This window comes from Salmo trutta, chromosome 32 (assembly GCF_901001165.1).
Source record: "Salmo trutta chromosome 32, fSalTru1.1, whole genome shotgun sequence".
Lineage (NCBI taxonomy): Eukaryota > Metazoa > Chordata > Actinopteri > Salmoniformes > Salmonidae > Salmo > Salmo trutta.
The window spans coordinates 33,976,777-33,993,700 of NC_042988.1; the positions used below are offsets into that span (position 1 = coordinate 33,976,777).

Below are 16,924 nucleotides of genomic sequence, written 5' to 3' on the forward strand. Positions count from 1 at the left end.
TCAGATATTTTAAATGCAGTGTATCCACTTGTGTGGCTGATTAGTGTTTTTAAATGGTCCAAATAAAGCCAGTACTGTGATGCATACTGTACATGACGGCTCAACGCCAACGGATTTAGAAGCTTTAAAGCAGAATGAAAAGGGCTAAAACCCCATCAAACAGAAACAGTTTGAGAAGTTAAGGTACAGCTACACCAACACTCACGGTTCTGGATCCAACATGTCGTTTTTCTTCTTTTCAAACTGGTCTTTAGATATCATACTGGAGGACAGAGACAACGGATGACCAGTTGGAATCAGTTCCGATACTCTACAGCCAACACCCCCAACACACAGACCACTCATATGAATACAGATGCCCTTTTTCCATAAGCTTTGACTATAATGAGCTAAGTCTACCCCTTCTGGACCAGTATTTATAATCATGGACTAAGGATATCCACTAGGGAAAGATGGAATCAGTGGAGACTTAAGGGCGGTTACTTCCACTAACTAAATGTTCACTCAGTCATGCATTGATGGAAATTCAAGTTAAGTGAAAGTTAGGATTCGCTCCAGAATGTGGTAAAAAAAACAACCTATGGAACTAATCCGAATCAAACAGAGTACTGTTTCCCCAGTGTTTTTCCAATGTATTGCCATAAAAATGTTACCACAGATTCCACCATGAACTTACGTCTGTGGCTGTGCCGGGTCGTCTCCCAGGGTGACGCTATTGCCCTGGATCTCGTTGAAGCACTTCTCACAGAAGTGATACCTGTCGGCAACAAGGCCATATTTGGGTGAGCTGGAACGGCACACACAGTAGCAGAAGCACAGGGAAAGTTGGCAAACCGGCACACGGGTGGCAGAATGGGTGGCGGAAATGGTTGTCAGAATAGCAAAGCATAACACAGGCAGAGGACAGAGACAAGAGGACAGAAAGGCAGAGGACAGAGACAAGCAAACAGGGCAGAGTGAAGGTAGAACACAGGTTAGTCACCATGGGAATGGTCATGACAGTCATTCACACATCTTCTCATACAAGCATACTGAAATGACACAGGAACACTAACCATGTTGATGGGAGGAACATGAATGTTAATATAAGCAAAGTAAATCAATAACACATTTGAATATCCATACTACTGAGTATAACCACTTCACTGAACTACTAAGTTCCACTACATCTCCACATAAAGCTTAATGCATATGATATGATCATGTCAGTTGGGAGACTGTTGGAGTGAATGCCAGCCCTGGTGATGTAGGGGAGAGAGGGATGCACCCAGAACACATCACAGACATATGGATCACCTCTGCTTGTCTTTGGAACTTTTCATAACAATTTTTGTTGAAATGACTTTTTAAAATGTGGGTAAATAAGTACAGTGTAAAATGCATCAACGTGCTTCCAGAAGGGATAGAGTAGTTAACCCTAACGAGCTTCACTGCGCTGAGTTCAGAATAACTCCACTACATGCAACTGCAATGCATCGGAATGGATGCAATATTTGGGGCTAGTAAAGTACAATAGCAATTTGTGAACAGCAGGGGGAGCAGTGGTGCTGATATTGCAGCACATCGGGCTTGAAGGGAAACCTAAGATCCTGTCGATGTTGGCTCCACTCCTTTTAACATGTAACACTTCCAGTATATAGTATGTACCATCCCTCTGGTGAAATACCATCTTAGAATACTCTCATCATAATTATTCATTGTACCGGAACTAACATTACAATGTACTGTGAGAGCACAATCCTATTCCCCTTCTCTCTCCTTTCCTTCACAGTATGACCTGCCCTGCATTTATACACCCCCTCTCGCCCCTCCCCCCACTCACCTCTGTATTCCCCCCCACACCCACCTCTGTATTCCCCCCCCCGGGTGTGAACTTACCTGTTCTGGTAGCTGAAGTAGGTTCCGTCTCTGGAGATGGTGCACAGCTGCTTGCCATAGCAGCAGAGGGTCTGGGGTGAGAACTCAAACTGTGGAGAAACACAGGGAGAAAGGGTTAGTGAATCCAATTCTACACTGTCTAGCATTCAGCCAGGTCAGTCCTGTCCACAGATTCTCCAATCCACTTCTACACTGTCTAGCATTCAGCCAGGTCAGTCCTGTCCACAGATTCTCCAATCCACTTCTACACTGTCTAGCATTCAGCCAGGTCAATCCTGTCCACAGATTCTCCAATACACTTCTACACTGTCTAGCATTCAGCCAGGTCAGTCCTGTCCACAGATTCTCCAATCCACTTCTACACTGTCTAGCATTCAGCCAGGTCAGTCTTGTCCACAGATTCTCCAATCCACTTCTACAATGTCTAGCATTCAGCCAGGTCAGTCCTGTCCACAGATTCTCCAATCCACTTCTACACTGTCTAGCATTCAGCCAGGTCAGTCCTGTCCACAGATTCTCCAATCCACTTCTACACTGTCTAGCATTCAGCCAGGTCAGTCCTGTCCACAGATTCTCCAATCCACTTCTACACTGTGTAGCATTCAGCCAGATCAGTCCTGTCCACAGATTCTCCAATCCACTTCTACACTGTCTAGCATTCAGCCAGGTCAATCCTGTCCACAGATTCTCCAATCCACTTCTACAATGTCTAGCATTCAGCCAGGTCAATCCTGTCCACAGATTCTCCAAAATTAAAACCTAGTGTCCCTCTGAAAGTTCCCCTTTCACTGGTAGGTATAGTCTCAGGCTTACATCCCAAAGGGCACTCTATTCCTTATGTTGTACACTACTTTTTTACCAGGGCCCATTGGGCATAGTGCACTACATAGGGAATGTGCCATTTGGGAAGCAGTATCAGTGTCACAAGTACCGTAGGGAGTCAAAAGGCTCATCATGTTAAGTCAAGTGTTCCAGTCTTTGTAAGGACCATCTAGCCCTGGGGTCATACAGGTGGCTGTCTGTCACACAGTAAACACAGCAGCGCATGGTTATGCATGTCTGGAGGGGTTAGTTAAGGATGTTTCGTGTCGTGTAATTTCAGACTGTTAAAAAGCCATCACTAACCGACTTCCACCCGGTTACGCAACCCTGCACCTTAGAGGCTACTGTCCTATATACATCAACTTGGAATCACTGGACACTTTAATAATGGAACACTAGTCACTTTAATAAAGTTCAAATAACGACTACATACCGCTTTTCTCCTCTCATATGTATATACTGTATTCTATTCTACTGTGTTTTAGTCAATGCCACTCCAACATTGCTCTACCTAATAATCATACATTTCTTAATTCCATAATTTTACTTTTAGATTGTGTGTATTGTTAGATACTATTTCATTGTTGAAGCTAGGAACACAAGCATTTCACTACACCCGCAATAACATCCCCTAAATGTGTGTATGTGACCAATAACATCCCCTAAATATGTGTATGTGACCAGGCATTGTATCCTCTTAAATGACAGTACATTCGTAAAGTATTCAGACCCCTTTCCACATTGTTACGTTAGTTATTCTAAAATTGATTAAAATGTTTTTTTCCCCCTCATCAATCTACACACACTAGCCCATAATGACAAAGCAAAAACAGGTTCAGACATTCTTGCATTCACATTTACAAAAGTATTCAGACCCTTGACTCAGTACTTTGTAGAAGGACCTCTTCCAGCGATTACAGCCTTCAGTCTTCTTAGGTGACGCTACAAGCTTGGCACATCTATATTTGTCGAGTTTCTCCCATTCTTCTCTGCAGATCCTCTGAAGCTCTGTCAGGTTGCCTGGGGTGCGTCGCTGCACAGCTATTTTCAGGTCTCTCCAGAGATGTTCAAACGGGTTGAAATCCGGGCTCTGGCTGGGCCACTCAAGGACATTCAAAGACTTGTCCTGAAGCCACTCCTGCATTGTCTTGGCTGTGTGCTTAGGGTCGTTGTCCTGTTGGAAGGTGAACCTTCACCCCAGTCTGAGGTCCTGAGCGCTCTGGAGTAAGTTTTCATCACGGATATCTCTGTACTTCACTCTGTACATCTTTGCCTCGATCCTGACTAGTCTCCCAGTCCCTGTAGCTGAAGAAAAAAAAACACTCCCACAGCATGATGCTGCCACCACCATGCTTCAGTGTAGGGATGGTGCCAGGTTTCCTCCAAATGTGACGCTTGGCATTCAGGCCAAAGAGTTCAATCTTGGTTTCATCAGAACAAAGAATCTTGTTTTTCATGGTCTGGGAGGCCTTTTGGCAAACTCAGAGCGCGCTGTCATGTGCCTTTTACTGAGGAGTGGCTTCCGTTTAGCCACTCTACCATAAAAGGCCTGATTAGTGGAGTGCTGCAGAGATTGTTGCCCTTCTGGAAGGTTCTGTCCGGGGGTAACGTCGGACGGGGCCACAGTGTCTCCCAACCCCTCCCGTCTCAGCCTCCAGTATTTATGCTGCAATAGTTTGTGTTGGGGGGCTAGGGTCAGTCTTATATCATGAGTATTTCTCCTCTCTGAGCCCTAGGACCATGCCTCAGGACTACCTGGCCTGATGACTCCTTGCTGTCCCCAGTCCACCTGGCCGTGCTGCTGCTCCAGTTTCAACTGTGCTGCCTGCGGCTATGGAACCCTGACCTGTTCACCGGAAGTGCTACCTTGTCCCAGACCTGCTGTTTTCAACTCTCTAGAAACAGCAGGAGCGGTAGAGATACTCTGAATGATCGGCTATGAAAAGCCAACTGACATTTACTCCTGAGGTGCTGACCTGTTGCACCCTCAACAACCACTGTGATTATTATTATTTGACCCTGCTGGTCATCTATGACCATTTGAACATCTTGGCCATGTTCTGTTATAATGTCCACCCGGCACAGCCAGAAGAGGACTGGCCACCCCTCATAGTCTAGTTCCTCTCTAGGTTTCTACCTAGGTTCTGGCCTTTCTAGGGAGTTTTTCCTAGCCATCGTGCTTCTACACCTGCATTGCTTGCTGTTTGGGGTTTTAGGCTGGGTTTCTGTACAGCACTGTGTGACATTAGCTGATGTAAGAAGGGCTTTCTTCTGGCTAAAATAAAAACATTTGATTGATTGATTTATTCTCCCATCTCCACAGAGGAATTCTAGAGCTCCGTCAGAGTGACCATTGGGTTCTTGGTCACATCCCTGACAAAGGCCCGTCTTCCCCGATTGCTCAGTTTGGCCGGGCGGCCAGCTCTAGGAAGAGTCTTGGTGGTACCAAACTTCTTCCATTTAAGAATGATGGAGGCCACTGATTTTTTTCGGTACCATTCCCCAGATCTGTGCCTCGACACAATCCTGTCCCAGAGCTCTACGGACAATTCCTTCGACCTCATGGCTTGGTTTTTGCTCTGACATGCACTGTCAACTGTGGGACTTTATATAGACAGGTGTGTGCCTTTCCAAATCATGTCCAAGCAATTTTAATTTTCACAGGTGAACTCCAATCAAGTTGTAGAAACATCAAGGTTGATCAATGGAAACAGGATGCACCAGAGCTCAATTTCAAGTCTCATAGACAAGGGTTTGAATACTTATGTAAAGTAAGGTATTTCAGTTAACATTTTTATACATTTGCAAACATTTATAAAGAAACTGGTCTTGCTTTGTAATTATAGGGTGTTGTGTTTAGATTGATAAGAATTTATATTTATTTAATCAATTTTAGAATAAGGCTGTAACGTAACAAAATGTGGAAAAAGGGGTCTGAAAACTTTCTGTAGGTCATCAGCAGCAATGTGCCATGGTTTCCCACCTTGAGGGCGTCTAGAGCCCAAACCTGGCTAACAGGCCCACATATCAAGGGACACAAGTTCTTCCTATTTAGGTAACTCCTGGTCCTAACGATAACCTACAACTAGAGCTGAGTGTTTCTCCTGGCCCTCACGATAACCTACAATTAGAGCTGAGTGTTTCTCCTGGCCCTCACGATAACCTACAACTAAAGCTGAGTGTTTCTCCTGGCCCTAACGATAACCTACAATTAGAGCTGAGTGTTTCTCCTGGCCCTCACGATAACCTACAATTAGAGCTGAGTGTTTCTCCTGGCCCTAACGATAACCTACAATTAGAGCTGAGTGTTTCTCCTGGCCCTAACGATAACCTACAATTAGAGCTGAGTGTTTCTCCTGGCCCTAACGATAACCTACAATTAGAGCAGTGTTTCTCCTGGCCCTCACGATAACCTACAATTAGAGCTGAGTGTTTCTCCTGGCCCTCACGATAACCTACAATTAGAGCTGAGTGTTTCTCCTGGCCCTCACGATAACCTACAATTAGAGCTGAGTGTTTCTCCTGGCCCTAACGATAACCTACAATTAGAGCTGAGTGTTTCTCCTGGCCCTAACGATAACCTACAATTAGAGCTGAGTGTTTCTCCTGGCCCTAACGATAACCTACAATTAGAGCAGTGTTTCTCCTGGCCCTAACGATAACCTACAATTAGAGCTGAGTGTTTCTCCAGATCACAAAACATGTAGTCTCCCTTCCTCCATTACTCTTCCTCCACTCCCTCAGTCTCACCTTCCTGCCACAGCAGTAGCCCAGACTGACCATGACAGGGTCTATCTCCAGCTCAAACACAACTAACCTCCTGCTCTACTCCTCTTTCCCCCACTAACATCCCTCCATCTCTCCTCCTTCCCTCCCATCATCTCACCTTCCTGCCACAGCAGTAGCCCAGGCTGACCATGACAGGGTCTATCTCCAGCTCAAACACCTCAGCCAGCTTGGAGCAGTACTTGTAGACGCGGGACGTCTTGCGGTTGTAGATCCAGGCGTTGTTGAACATGACCCAGATGTCTTCCACGTACTGCCAGGGTTCCTGGTACTGACCTGTGTCTAGCTTACGCTTTATAGTGGACAGGTCCATAGGTTTCTTCACTATGTCAAAGTAGTCCTGGAGGGGGGAGGAGGGGAATGGTTAGAAGAGAGTTAAGTGGTACTGACAGTACAGTCACAGGAATCAGCGTTGCAATGTGTCAAGACAAAAATCACATGAACATGGTTGAGAGTGCTTTATCATTCACTATCAAGCTTCAGGACAATCAATGAAATGTGGCTGTGAGAGAGCTTCACTGATAGCTCTGACCAGAAAGATATGGACATGGTTATGAGAGAGATCCTTAATCCTTATTGAGCCTCGGCTATATCTATGAAATCTGTAAAGAATTGAGTACCGAGTTAATTTGTCAATTGTTTTCATATCAATGCATGACTAGGCATAACCAATCAAGAGAGAGACTCAGGGTGTACGACTAAGTGTGTGTACACGAAGTGTCTGTGTGTACTCACAGGGATGCCCAGCAGCATGGGGTCAACAGGCTGTCTGAAGGGCAGAGACTCTGGGTCCTGTCTGTAGAGGGCCTCTAGTGTGGGCATCAGGGCCTGGCGCAGCTCCTCTGGCTTAAAGACTGCAGGGAGGACAGAGCGGTCAGGGCTCTATTCAAATCAATCATGTACAACATCATACAAATCTATCATGAAGAACAAAAAGTATAATATGTCATGTGGAAATGGGGCATCGTGAAGGCTCTATTTATTGTATTTCTATCTGATATTCAGAACGCTTCAGTGTCTTCACAGGGTCAGTTATCATGGTCAAGTCATATTGACAGAGTTGTTGTGAAGATGGGGAGAGAGGTATGTCTTGTAAAAAGATGCTCTATGTTTTTGACAAAGGTCAACTGTCCTAGTTGTTCAGGCTCTGGTCTCAGCTCATCTTGATTACTGTCCGGTAATATGGTCGAGTGCAGCAAAGAAAGACCTGGCAAAGCTGCAGCTGGCTCAGAGCAGCATACACCGAACAAATATCAACAACATGCATGATAGTCTTTCATGGTTGAGGAGAAATGATCTTCTAGTCTTTTTAAGAAACGTGTTGAAAATGCCTAACCACTTGTATAATCTACTGCATACACTACAAAACAGACATACCACACCAGGCACACCACTATGGGTTTCTTCACAGCACCCAAACCAAAAACAGATTGAATGTGTCGCTCAGTTATGCATAGAGCCGTCTCATAGTGGAATGATCTGCCGCCAGAGGTTGCTCTCTTAGCTTTAAAAACAGAACATAGTGAATCACAGCACCTCTCCTCTAAAGATCTCATTTAACTGGATATAAGAATATAGTGTTTAAATAGCATGTCTCTTGGCGTCTTTCCAATATCAAACTCTTATTTTATTTGTATTTTTTATTGTAATATCTTCTGTTGTTCTTGTCTATTACGGTTCTGTACTTTGTCATGTATTTGTACGTTTCATGTGGACCCCGGGAAAAGTAGATGCTACATTTGCAGTAGCTAATGGGGATCCTAATAAACTAAACATGGTAAAGGCAAGGACTGACATAACTGAGGGAAGAGCTGCAATAAGATAGGACCAGCTGGGGAAAAACTACTAGTCATTGGATAAACTCCTGGCCCCGGCTAGTTTTACACAAAACCAGGTCCTCACTTTTTTTGCGGTTCTGGGTGGGGGAGGTGGATGCTGCCGTGCCGTTGGCCCTGCCGTCCTCCTCCTCTTTGGGTTCCTTCTTAATCTCCGGCTTCTTCTCCTCCTTTGTCTCCATTGGCTCCTGCTTAGGCTCCGCCCCGTCTGGCTCCTCCTCCTTGACCGTGAGGGGTTTGGTGTCTTTTGGGTCTTCGTCCTGCTGTGGGGCACAGATACATTTAGAGGGTGCACTTAGACAAATCTGTAGGACACTACGTTTTGAAAGATGGAGGGCAACGTGGACACTGTACCAGATAAACAAGATGAGTTCATATGAATTTTAATACTTCCATCCAAGAGCACTTGCATTCATAATGTACATATAAATAGAAAGCTCTGGTTGGTCAAGCGTCTTGTAGTCAATATTGATTCTAGGACTACAAATTTAAGTCCTCACCTCCATTTTGAAGTCGCTGGGCTGCCTTTTCCCCGAGCCACAGTCGTCGTCCTCGTCCTCGCCATCCTCGTCTTTGAGCTCGGCTTTGTGCTCCGTTTGGGCCATGTCTGGTGGGGTCTGTTGGGAGTGGACCTCTGCCACCGAGCCTGGGGTGGGCATGCGGTTATCTATACTGGCAGGCGCCTGGGACAGCTAGAGGGGAAAAATAAGAGAATAACCCTTCAAAGCAAAGGCTGGGTGCTGGCTATAACTGTTGACTGGCACAACAACAAGTCATTAAGAGCTGGCATGTGAAAGAAACACCATAGTGTTAATAAAGCTTTAGTATCACTCCAAGCATGCTGTTCCTTCAATAGATCTTTTTAAATGTGGAAAAGCTGCATGACAGCACTGAGGTGCTGTGACAGTAACAAAAGGCTGCTTAAAAAAGAGCATCTATTTTTTTCCTGACTATATGACCTAAGCAGGAAATACTCTGGGCCCTAGTGAAAGAATATAACTAGCCATGAATTCTCCTCGTCAGTTCACCAGGTCAGGATAACTCCCGAGTGTTGTGGAGCCTAAGCAGGTATTTTACCGGCGTGCTGGGGGGCTGCACTGAGCTGGGCTGCGTCTGGCTGGGGGTCCCCGGCTGCTGATGCTGCAGGGGCGTGAGCGGCTGGGAGGGGGCAGCAGGGGACTGCATGCCCAGGGTCGAGGGGGGCCGGGCGGGGAGGCCGCCGCTGGGGACGTGAGTGGGGGTGGAGGACGGTGAAGGCTGAGCCTGGGGGGGTGGGTGGGAGTGGGGGTGCTGGAGCTGCTGCAGGTTAGCCGAGGCGTTGGGTGGAGGGGTGGCGCGGGGCAGGGGGGGCTGGGATACAGAAGTTACAGTTAGAGCTCCATCTACTATTACATATTCACAGTGTTACAAACCTACCCACTCAGACACATACATATTCTAACACTACACTTATATTGATAACCATGAACACATACAAAGCAGATTCTTCAAATATGATCAAACCAACAGCAGAGATTATCAATGCAACAGATCACAAGCCCCATCTGTGTGAGAGTCTCCCTCCTCACCTGAGTGACAGCTGCCTGTGCTTGCGGCTGGCCGAGGGAGCCCAGGTTGTTCATAATCATTCCCCCGCCAGGGGCGGTGTTGGGAGAGAACTGGCTCTGGGGCATGAACTGGCTCTGATTGGCTGTCTGTCCCACCATGCTGTTGGCGTGCTGTCCCATCATGCCTTGCACCTGGGGCATCCTGGATGGGGACATGCCCATCTGGGGAAAGGAGAAGAAAAACAGACACATTAGAGAGAGGAAACCTCTATCTTGCATTGAGACCTTGCCAAGAATAACTACACATCTAAATGAGATCAGAGCTGGGTTCAAATACTATTTTAAATTAATTATTTTTTTAAACTTCAGCTGTGCTTAATTGAGGTTGCCGGGTAAAATGGAAACAATAGAATAGTCAAAAGTGCAAACCCCACCCACCTGTTACTCCAGGCGGGCTAAAGGAAATGCTCATTGTTTTTTAAAGATGTAGAAAAGTATTTAAACCCAGGTCTGAATGGGATACAACACACACACACACACGCCACCAAGACAATACTCCTTATGAAAGGCCTGAGGCATAATAAACTAACAGTGTGCTGATTAAAAACCAGAAGGAAGAGAGGCAGCAACAACCAGAAGTAGATACACATTAAACAGTACAGAACCATAAACAGTAAAACTCATTTAAGACATACAATACTCAACCACTTTCCCAGTAGAAACAAGGAGACTACAGGGTACATTTATTTGAATTAATTTATTTTGACAGCACCCCTTTTAATTTTAATAAACCCTTCCATACATATTTGCCTATTGTAGATGTGCTCAGAAAGTGACATTTTGGACCTGAATGCCAAAACATTCAAGAGATAAAGTTGCTCAAAGTTCACCTATTTTGCATAGCCCACCATACAAGCATTTCACAACACCAGCAATAACATCTGCTAAATATTTGATTTGACGAGACATCCATGTCTTCATCACTGGAAATTATAAAGGGTTCAGAGTGATGATATTTAAAAGCTTATGAAACTATTTATAATTATAAAAATAATTATAATATATTTTCTTAAACATTAAAACATCAATTAGCTAAAAACGCTTATACTCAGATTTTTTTTTCTCATATTCACATGTAGCTTAGACCCTATTTTACATTATCTGAGGTTTTTGTGTGGTGCCCGCCATCAGTTGAAACAACATGCTCTTGTTTTTGGTTGTCTTGTTTTGGCTGATAAATGTACTAAAATGGGAATCAAATTGAAATTTCAAAAATGGTACCACAAAGACAGTTGGAGGTCCACACATCAGAGAATGTTGAATGGGAATATGTTGTTTTAAAGTATTCTTGTCAATCTTCCAAAGGAAACCTACTGAAATCATAGAAATACAGATAATAGAATCGACATGACCATTTCAGCTGACATTCGACGGTGGGTGGACCGGCCGCAATCTTTGTGGTAGTAATTAGAAGTTAAAATGTCAATTACATTTCAATGGTGTACCAGCTAAATTGCAGTGGTCTGAAGGGATAGGTCCATTGGAAGAATTATTTTTATACGATTGAAATGACACCCACCCTGTATTCAAGGCCATGTTGTCTCTCAACCGATGGAGGCACAACACAAAAACCTCATATGATGTAAAGTAGGGTCTAAGCTACAACACGGACAGCAATATTCAAACCTTGTCGCAGATTTTTTTTAAGCAGATTCAAGTCAGGACAGACTACATCACTCACAAACCCTCTTGGAAAGCCATTTTGGTGGGTCTTTTGCATAATAATCTGTGTAATTGTCCCACAGAAAAACAAAACCCTATCCCAGGGTTTTCAGAAGATTGAGGTGAGTTATGTAACTATTTAACTGGTCTTTGCCCCTTCCATATTTATTTTGATCCCAACAACCTCCCTACCCATAAAAGTATGCTGACACCACAATACTTGAAAGCACAAAGGGATCAACAACATTGGATTCACTCCATATTACTGGGCTGTATGACAAAGTGAGAAGAAGCCTGTGTTAAATCCATTCCTAATCATCCATTCTGTAAATAATATTGCAACACTTTTTTGGCCTAAATTAAAAACTACAGGGTTGGGTGAAACCCTCTCCATTTTGAAGTATTGTGGGGGCAGCATCATGTTACAGGTATGCTTGTCACCGGCAGGGAATGGGGAGTTTGTCAGGGTCAAAATAAATATGAAAGGAGCAAAGCCCAGGTAAAAATTTAAGAGGACAACCTGCCACAGTTTTACTTTTCAGCTATTTTTTTATAACTTTCTTTCACTTTGAAAATGTGGAGTAGTTTGTGTAGAAATAAAATCTAATTTAATCCCTGTTTAAAACACTCAAGGAGGTGTAGACTTTCTAAAGACACTAATGGAGGACAAGAGGTAAAACAGGGTCATGAGCAAGAGGGAGCAAGACGGGGAGAGGAAGTGAGAGAAGGAGCAAGACGGGGAGAGGAAGTGAGAGAAGGAGCAAGACGGGGAGAGGAAGTGAGAGAAGGAGCAAGAATGGGAGAGGAAGTGAGAGAGCAAGGGCGGGGAGAGGAAGACGGGAAGAAGAAGTGAGAGAGAAGAGGAGAAAGTGAGAGAAGGAGATACAGAAGGAAGAAAAGAGTTAAGTGGGGCATAGAGGGAGCATGGAGGTCTCACCGCTGGGACAGAGCTCATGTTCATCTGCTGTGAGTGGTTCATGGGCGAGGCGGCGCGGGCCCCCATGGGCGCCTGGGACATCTGCACGTTCTGCATCGCCATGGGGTTGAACTGATTGATTCCTATATGGGAGAGGAGAAGCACACACAAACATACAGTTCACACACAGGATTAATGTTGTCTACAATACACAGATGTTGTAATTAATAATCCTATGCTCTGATGAACAGGTGAAGGAGCCACTGAGTCAGTTAGGCACTAAGTCATAACTTTTCACAAACTTGTTAATTTCCTGTTAGTGTTTCCACTATAATTTGTTTTGCCACGGTGGAAAAAGTCAAAGGGGCGCTCCAGGATATTTTTTGTAGAATGACTGATGTCATTTACAGTGACTTTAAAAATATATTCTACTCCAAAATTGTGCAAACACCATGAGGCCAATAGCATATTGGTAAAAACGTACATGGCACCATTCCATATTATCAGGCAGGTGTTTTATTAGCTATAAGCAAGGTTTTTCTGGATCAAAACATGGCTACTTTTCCCCCCATGGAGCCAAGAGAAAAATGTACAATTGTACAGCAATTTTTTCAGCAAATCTACACATTTTGTCATGGAGCTGACAGAAAATGTTGCTGTGTGAAAGCTAATTTCTTGCAATTCTACTCATTTTGCCATGGCTAATTCTGTGTTCTCATGCAAAAATCAGGGCCCCTGGGCATATGCCCCGCATGCCCGGTCAGTAATTCAGCCATTCCAAAAGTACTCCAAAATTCATTGTTTATTTTATTGGTTTTATTCTTTTAGCTTTTTAAATGAATACAGGGGAAACACTGGCTCTAATTATGTAAATAAACATTTATGGAGAAACAGTTTCTGAATAAACCATTTACACTATTTGCGTATTGGGAGTATTTACCCTTTACTGTGTTAGTGATTATAGTATATAATCAATTGGCCACCAGGGGGGTTGACAGTCACTGAGCAGTTGACTGTGTCTGGATGAAAGGAGGATGAGAAACAAGTGTTGAAGTGTAGGAGGAGGACTGGTACCTTGAGACACCTGCATGCGAGGCATGATCTGATTTGGCACGTTGGGCATAGGCACAGATCCATCTGAAAGAGAGGAGGATGAGAGGTGGTTAACATGTCATATACCAATGCTTCCAAATTAGCTAAGTACAGCCTCAAACACCTACTTTCACCAAACTTATCCTGTTATAGGCCCAAATGCCACTTAAGTCAAATTTCCACCGTCAACGCATGACTGATAAAAAGAAGGGTTGGTAATGGTAATAGGATGATAATAAACATAAGTGATTATGTTGCTCCCTCCTTCAATAGAGTGGTCTCCAGAGGTCCAGGGAGGAGGGTACTCACTGGCTGGCCGTGGGGACTGGCCAGGACCCATGGAGTTCGGCTGTGGGGGCATGCCAGGCTGCTGCTGGGCCCCTGGGCCCCCCACTGCCATGGGGCCAGGCTGCTTCTGGAGCCGCGAGCGCCTCTTCTCCTCCAACTCCTTCTGGATCTTATAGATCTTCTCCGCCAGGAAGTGGTAATACTCGTCCTGCAGAAATTGACAACACGATATTAGAAATAACGTATACTGAACAAAAATATAAACGCAACATGTAAAGTGTTGGTCCTATGTTTCATGAGCTGAAATAAAAGATCCCAGAAATGTTCCATACGCACAAAAAGCTTATTTTCCTCAAATTCTGCGAACAAATGGGTTTACATCCATGTTGGTGAGCATTGCTCCATTGCCAAGATAATCCATCCACCTGACAGGTGTTCCATATCAAGAAGCTGATTAACCTCTCTTGGGCAGGTGGCACCCACGGTTAACACTATTCAACAGCCAGTGAAAAATCAGAGCGCCAAATTCAAAACAACAAAATGTTATAATTCAAAGTTCTCAAACACACGACTATTTTACACCATTTTAAAGGTACACTTCTCCTTAATGTAACCACATTGTCCGATTTCAAAAAGGCTTTACGGCGAAAGCATAAAGTTAGATTATGTTAGGACAGGTACAACAACAAAAACCACACAGCCATTTTCCAAGCAGGAGAGGGGTCACAAATACCAGAAATTCAGCTAAAATTAAGCACTAACCTTTGACGATCTTCATCAGATGACACTCCTAGGACTCAATGTTAGACAATACATGTATGTTTTGTTGGATAAAGTTCATATTTATATCCAAAAACAGCATTTTATATTGGCGCGTGATGTTCAGAAAATTTTGTCTCCAATACTGCCAGTGAATCAGCACAACAATTTACAAAAATACTCATAAACGTTGATAAAATATTAAACTGTTATTCAAATAATTATAGATAACCATCTCCTTTATGCAACCGCTGTGACATTTCAAAAAAGCTTTACGGGGAAAGCACACTTTGCAATAAACTGAGTACGGAGCTCAGAAACATACACCAGGCAATACAGATACCCGCCATTTTGGAGTCATCTAAAATCATAAATAGCATTATAAATATTCACTTACCTTTGATGATCTTCATCAGAAGGCACTTCCAGGGATCCCAGGTCCACAATAAATGTTGTTTTGTTCGATAAAGTCCATAATTTATGTCCAAATACCTCCTTGTTGTTTGCGCGTTCAGTAAGCTACTCCAAATGTAGGAAGCGCGCCCAAAATTTCACGACGAAAAGTATATATTTTTTTTAAGTTATATTTACATTGAAACATGTCAAACGTTGTATAGCATCAATCTTTAGGGCCTTTTTAACATAAAACATAATATTCCAACCGGACGATTCCAATGTCTTGAAAAACGTTTTGGAACAAAGATACCTCATCACGTGAAGGAGCGCCACAAAACTCATGTCATTTTCTGAGTCACCAACTTCCCGGCCTTCTTGTTCGCTCTCTGTTCACTGCAAAAGCCTGAAACTAGGTTCTAAAGACTGTTGACATCTAGTGGAAGCCTTAGGAAGTTCAAAATGAACCCTAAGTCACTGTGTGTTAGATAGGCAATGACTTGAAAAGTCAAGAACCAGATTTCCCACTTCCTGGTTGGATTTCTCTCAGGTTTTTGCCTGCCATATGAGTTCTGTTATACTCACAAACTACAGAGTGTTTTCTACCCAAATCTACTAATAATATGCATATTCGAGTTCCTGGGCCCGAGTAGTAAGCCGTTTAATTTGGGTACGTTTTTCATCCGGCCGTGAAAATACTGCCCCCTACCCAAGAGAGGTTAAACAGCATGATCATTACACAGGTGCAACTTGTGCTGGGGACAATAAAAGGTCACTAAAATGTGCAGTTCTGTCACACAACACAATGCCACAGATGTCTCAGGTTTTGAGGGAGTGTACAATTGGCATGCTGACTGCAGGAATGTCTACCAGAGCTGTTGCCAGAGAATTGAAAATTAATTTCTCTACCATAAGCCACCTCCATCGTTTTAGAGAATTTGACAGTACGTCCAACTGCCCTCACAACTGGAGACCACGTGTAACCACGCCAGCCCAGGACCTCCACATCTGACTTTGTCACCTGCGGGATTGTCTGAGACCAGCCACCCGGACAGCTGATGAAACTGATGAGTATTTCTGTCTGTAATAAAGCCCTTTTTTTTGGGAAAAACTCAATCTGATTGGCTGGGCCTAGTTCCCCAATAGGTTAATAGGGATAATGGGTGGGCCTATGCCCTATGCCTAAGCCAGGCCCATCCATGTCTGCTCCCCTGCCCAGTCACTTGAAATCCATAGATGAGGGCCTAATTTATTTATTTCAATTGACTGATTTCCTGATTTGAACTGTAACTCAGTAAAATAGCTGAAATTGTTGCATGTTGCGTTTATATTTTTGTTCAGTATATATTTTGTTTACTTTATTGAATGTTATATCAGCTACTTAAAGTGCACACTAAGGGAGAAGGGTGGAGATTGGGATGCACCCTATGTTGGCGTTTCAAGCAGTAGTGAGTTCATCACAGGAGGTAGGTGGCACCTTAATTGGGGGAGGACGGGCTCTTGGTAATGGCTGGAGCGGAATGGTATCAAAAACATCAAACACATAGCTTCAATGTGTTCGATGCCATTCCATTCGCTCGGTTCCAGCCATTATGAGCCGTCCTCCCCTCAGCAGCCTCCACTGGAGTTCATTACCCTGCTGTTGGCAGACTGGTACATGTCCCCTTCCACCTTCCTAGCGTACGCCACCAGGTTCTCCATCCGCCGATCCTTCAGTGCTGCGGGGTCTGGGGTGGGGAATATGGCTTGTACTCTGGGGGAGGACAGGGAGAAGAAGGAAGGGATGGTGGAGGGAAAGAGGGACAGCATAAAGGGAGAATTAAAAAGTGAGTTGAGGTAGCGGCAACCTCAATCAGAAAATTGCTTTTCCTTTCATAACACTGATC

General features: G+C 44.1%; 1 protein-coding gene across 2 annotated transcripts in view; it reads right to left on the reverse strand.

Annotated features, from left to right (window-relative positions):
• LOC115171774 (CREB-binding protein) overlaps positions 1-16,924 on the reverse strand; it is an 85,783-nt gene that overhangs the window by 12,376 nt on the left and 56,483 nt on the right. Inside the window, exons 9-21 of one of the 2 annotated variants that reach the window (XM_029728899.1) lie at positions 16,674-16,791; positions 13,908-14,094; positions 13,581-13,643; positions 12,528-12,649; positions 9,890-10,090; positions 9,399-9,671; positions 8,822-9,013; positions 8,389-8,584; positions 7,222-7,340; positions 6,587-6,826; positions 1,879-1,967; positions 677-757; positions 206-262 (exon numbers count right to left, since the gene is read on the reverse strand). In XM_029728899.1, coding sequence (XP_029584759.1) covers positions 206-262; positions 677-757; positions 1,879-1,967; positions 6,587-6,826; positions 7,222-7,340; positions 8,389-8,584; positions 8,822-9,013; positions 9,399-9,671; positions 9,890-10,090; positions 12,528-12,649; positions 13,581-13,643; positions 13,908-14,094; positions 16,674-16,791 — 1,938 coding nt within the window. Of the gene's footprint in view, positions 1-205; positions 263-676; positions 788-1,878; positions 1,968-6,586; positions 6,827-7,221; positions 7,341-8,388; positions 8,585-8,821; positions 9,014-9,398; positions 9,672-9,889; positions 10,091-12,527; positions 12,650-13,580; positions 13,644-13,907; positions 14,095-16,673; positions 16,792-16,924 lie in introns of both variants that reach the window. The other variant, XM_029728898.1, reaches the window with a different exon arrangement.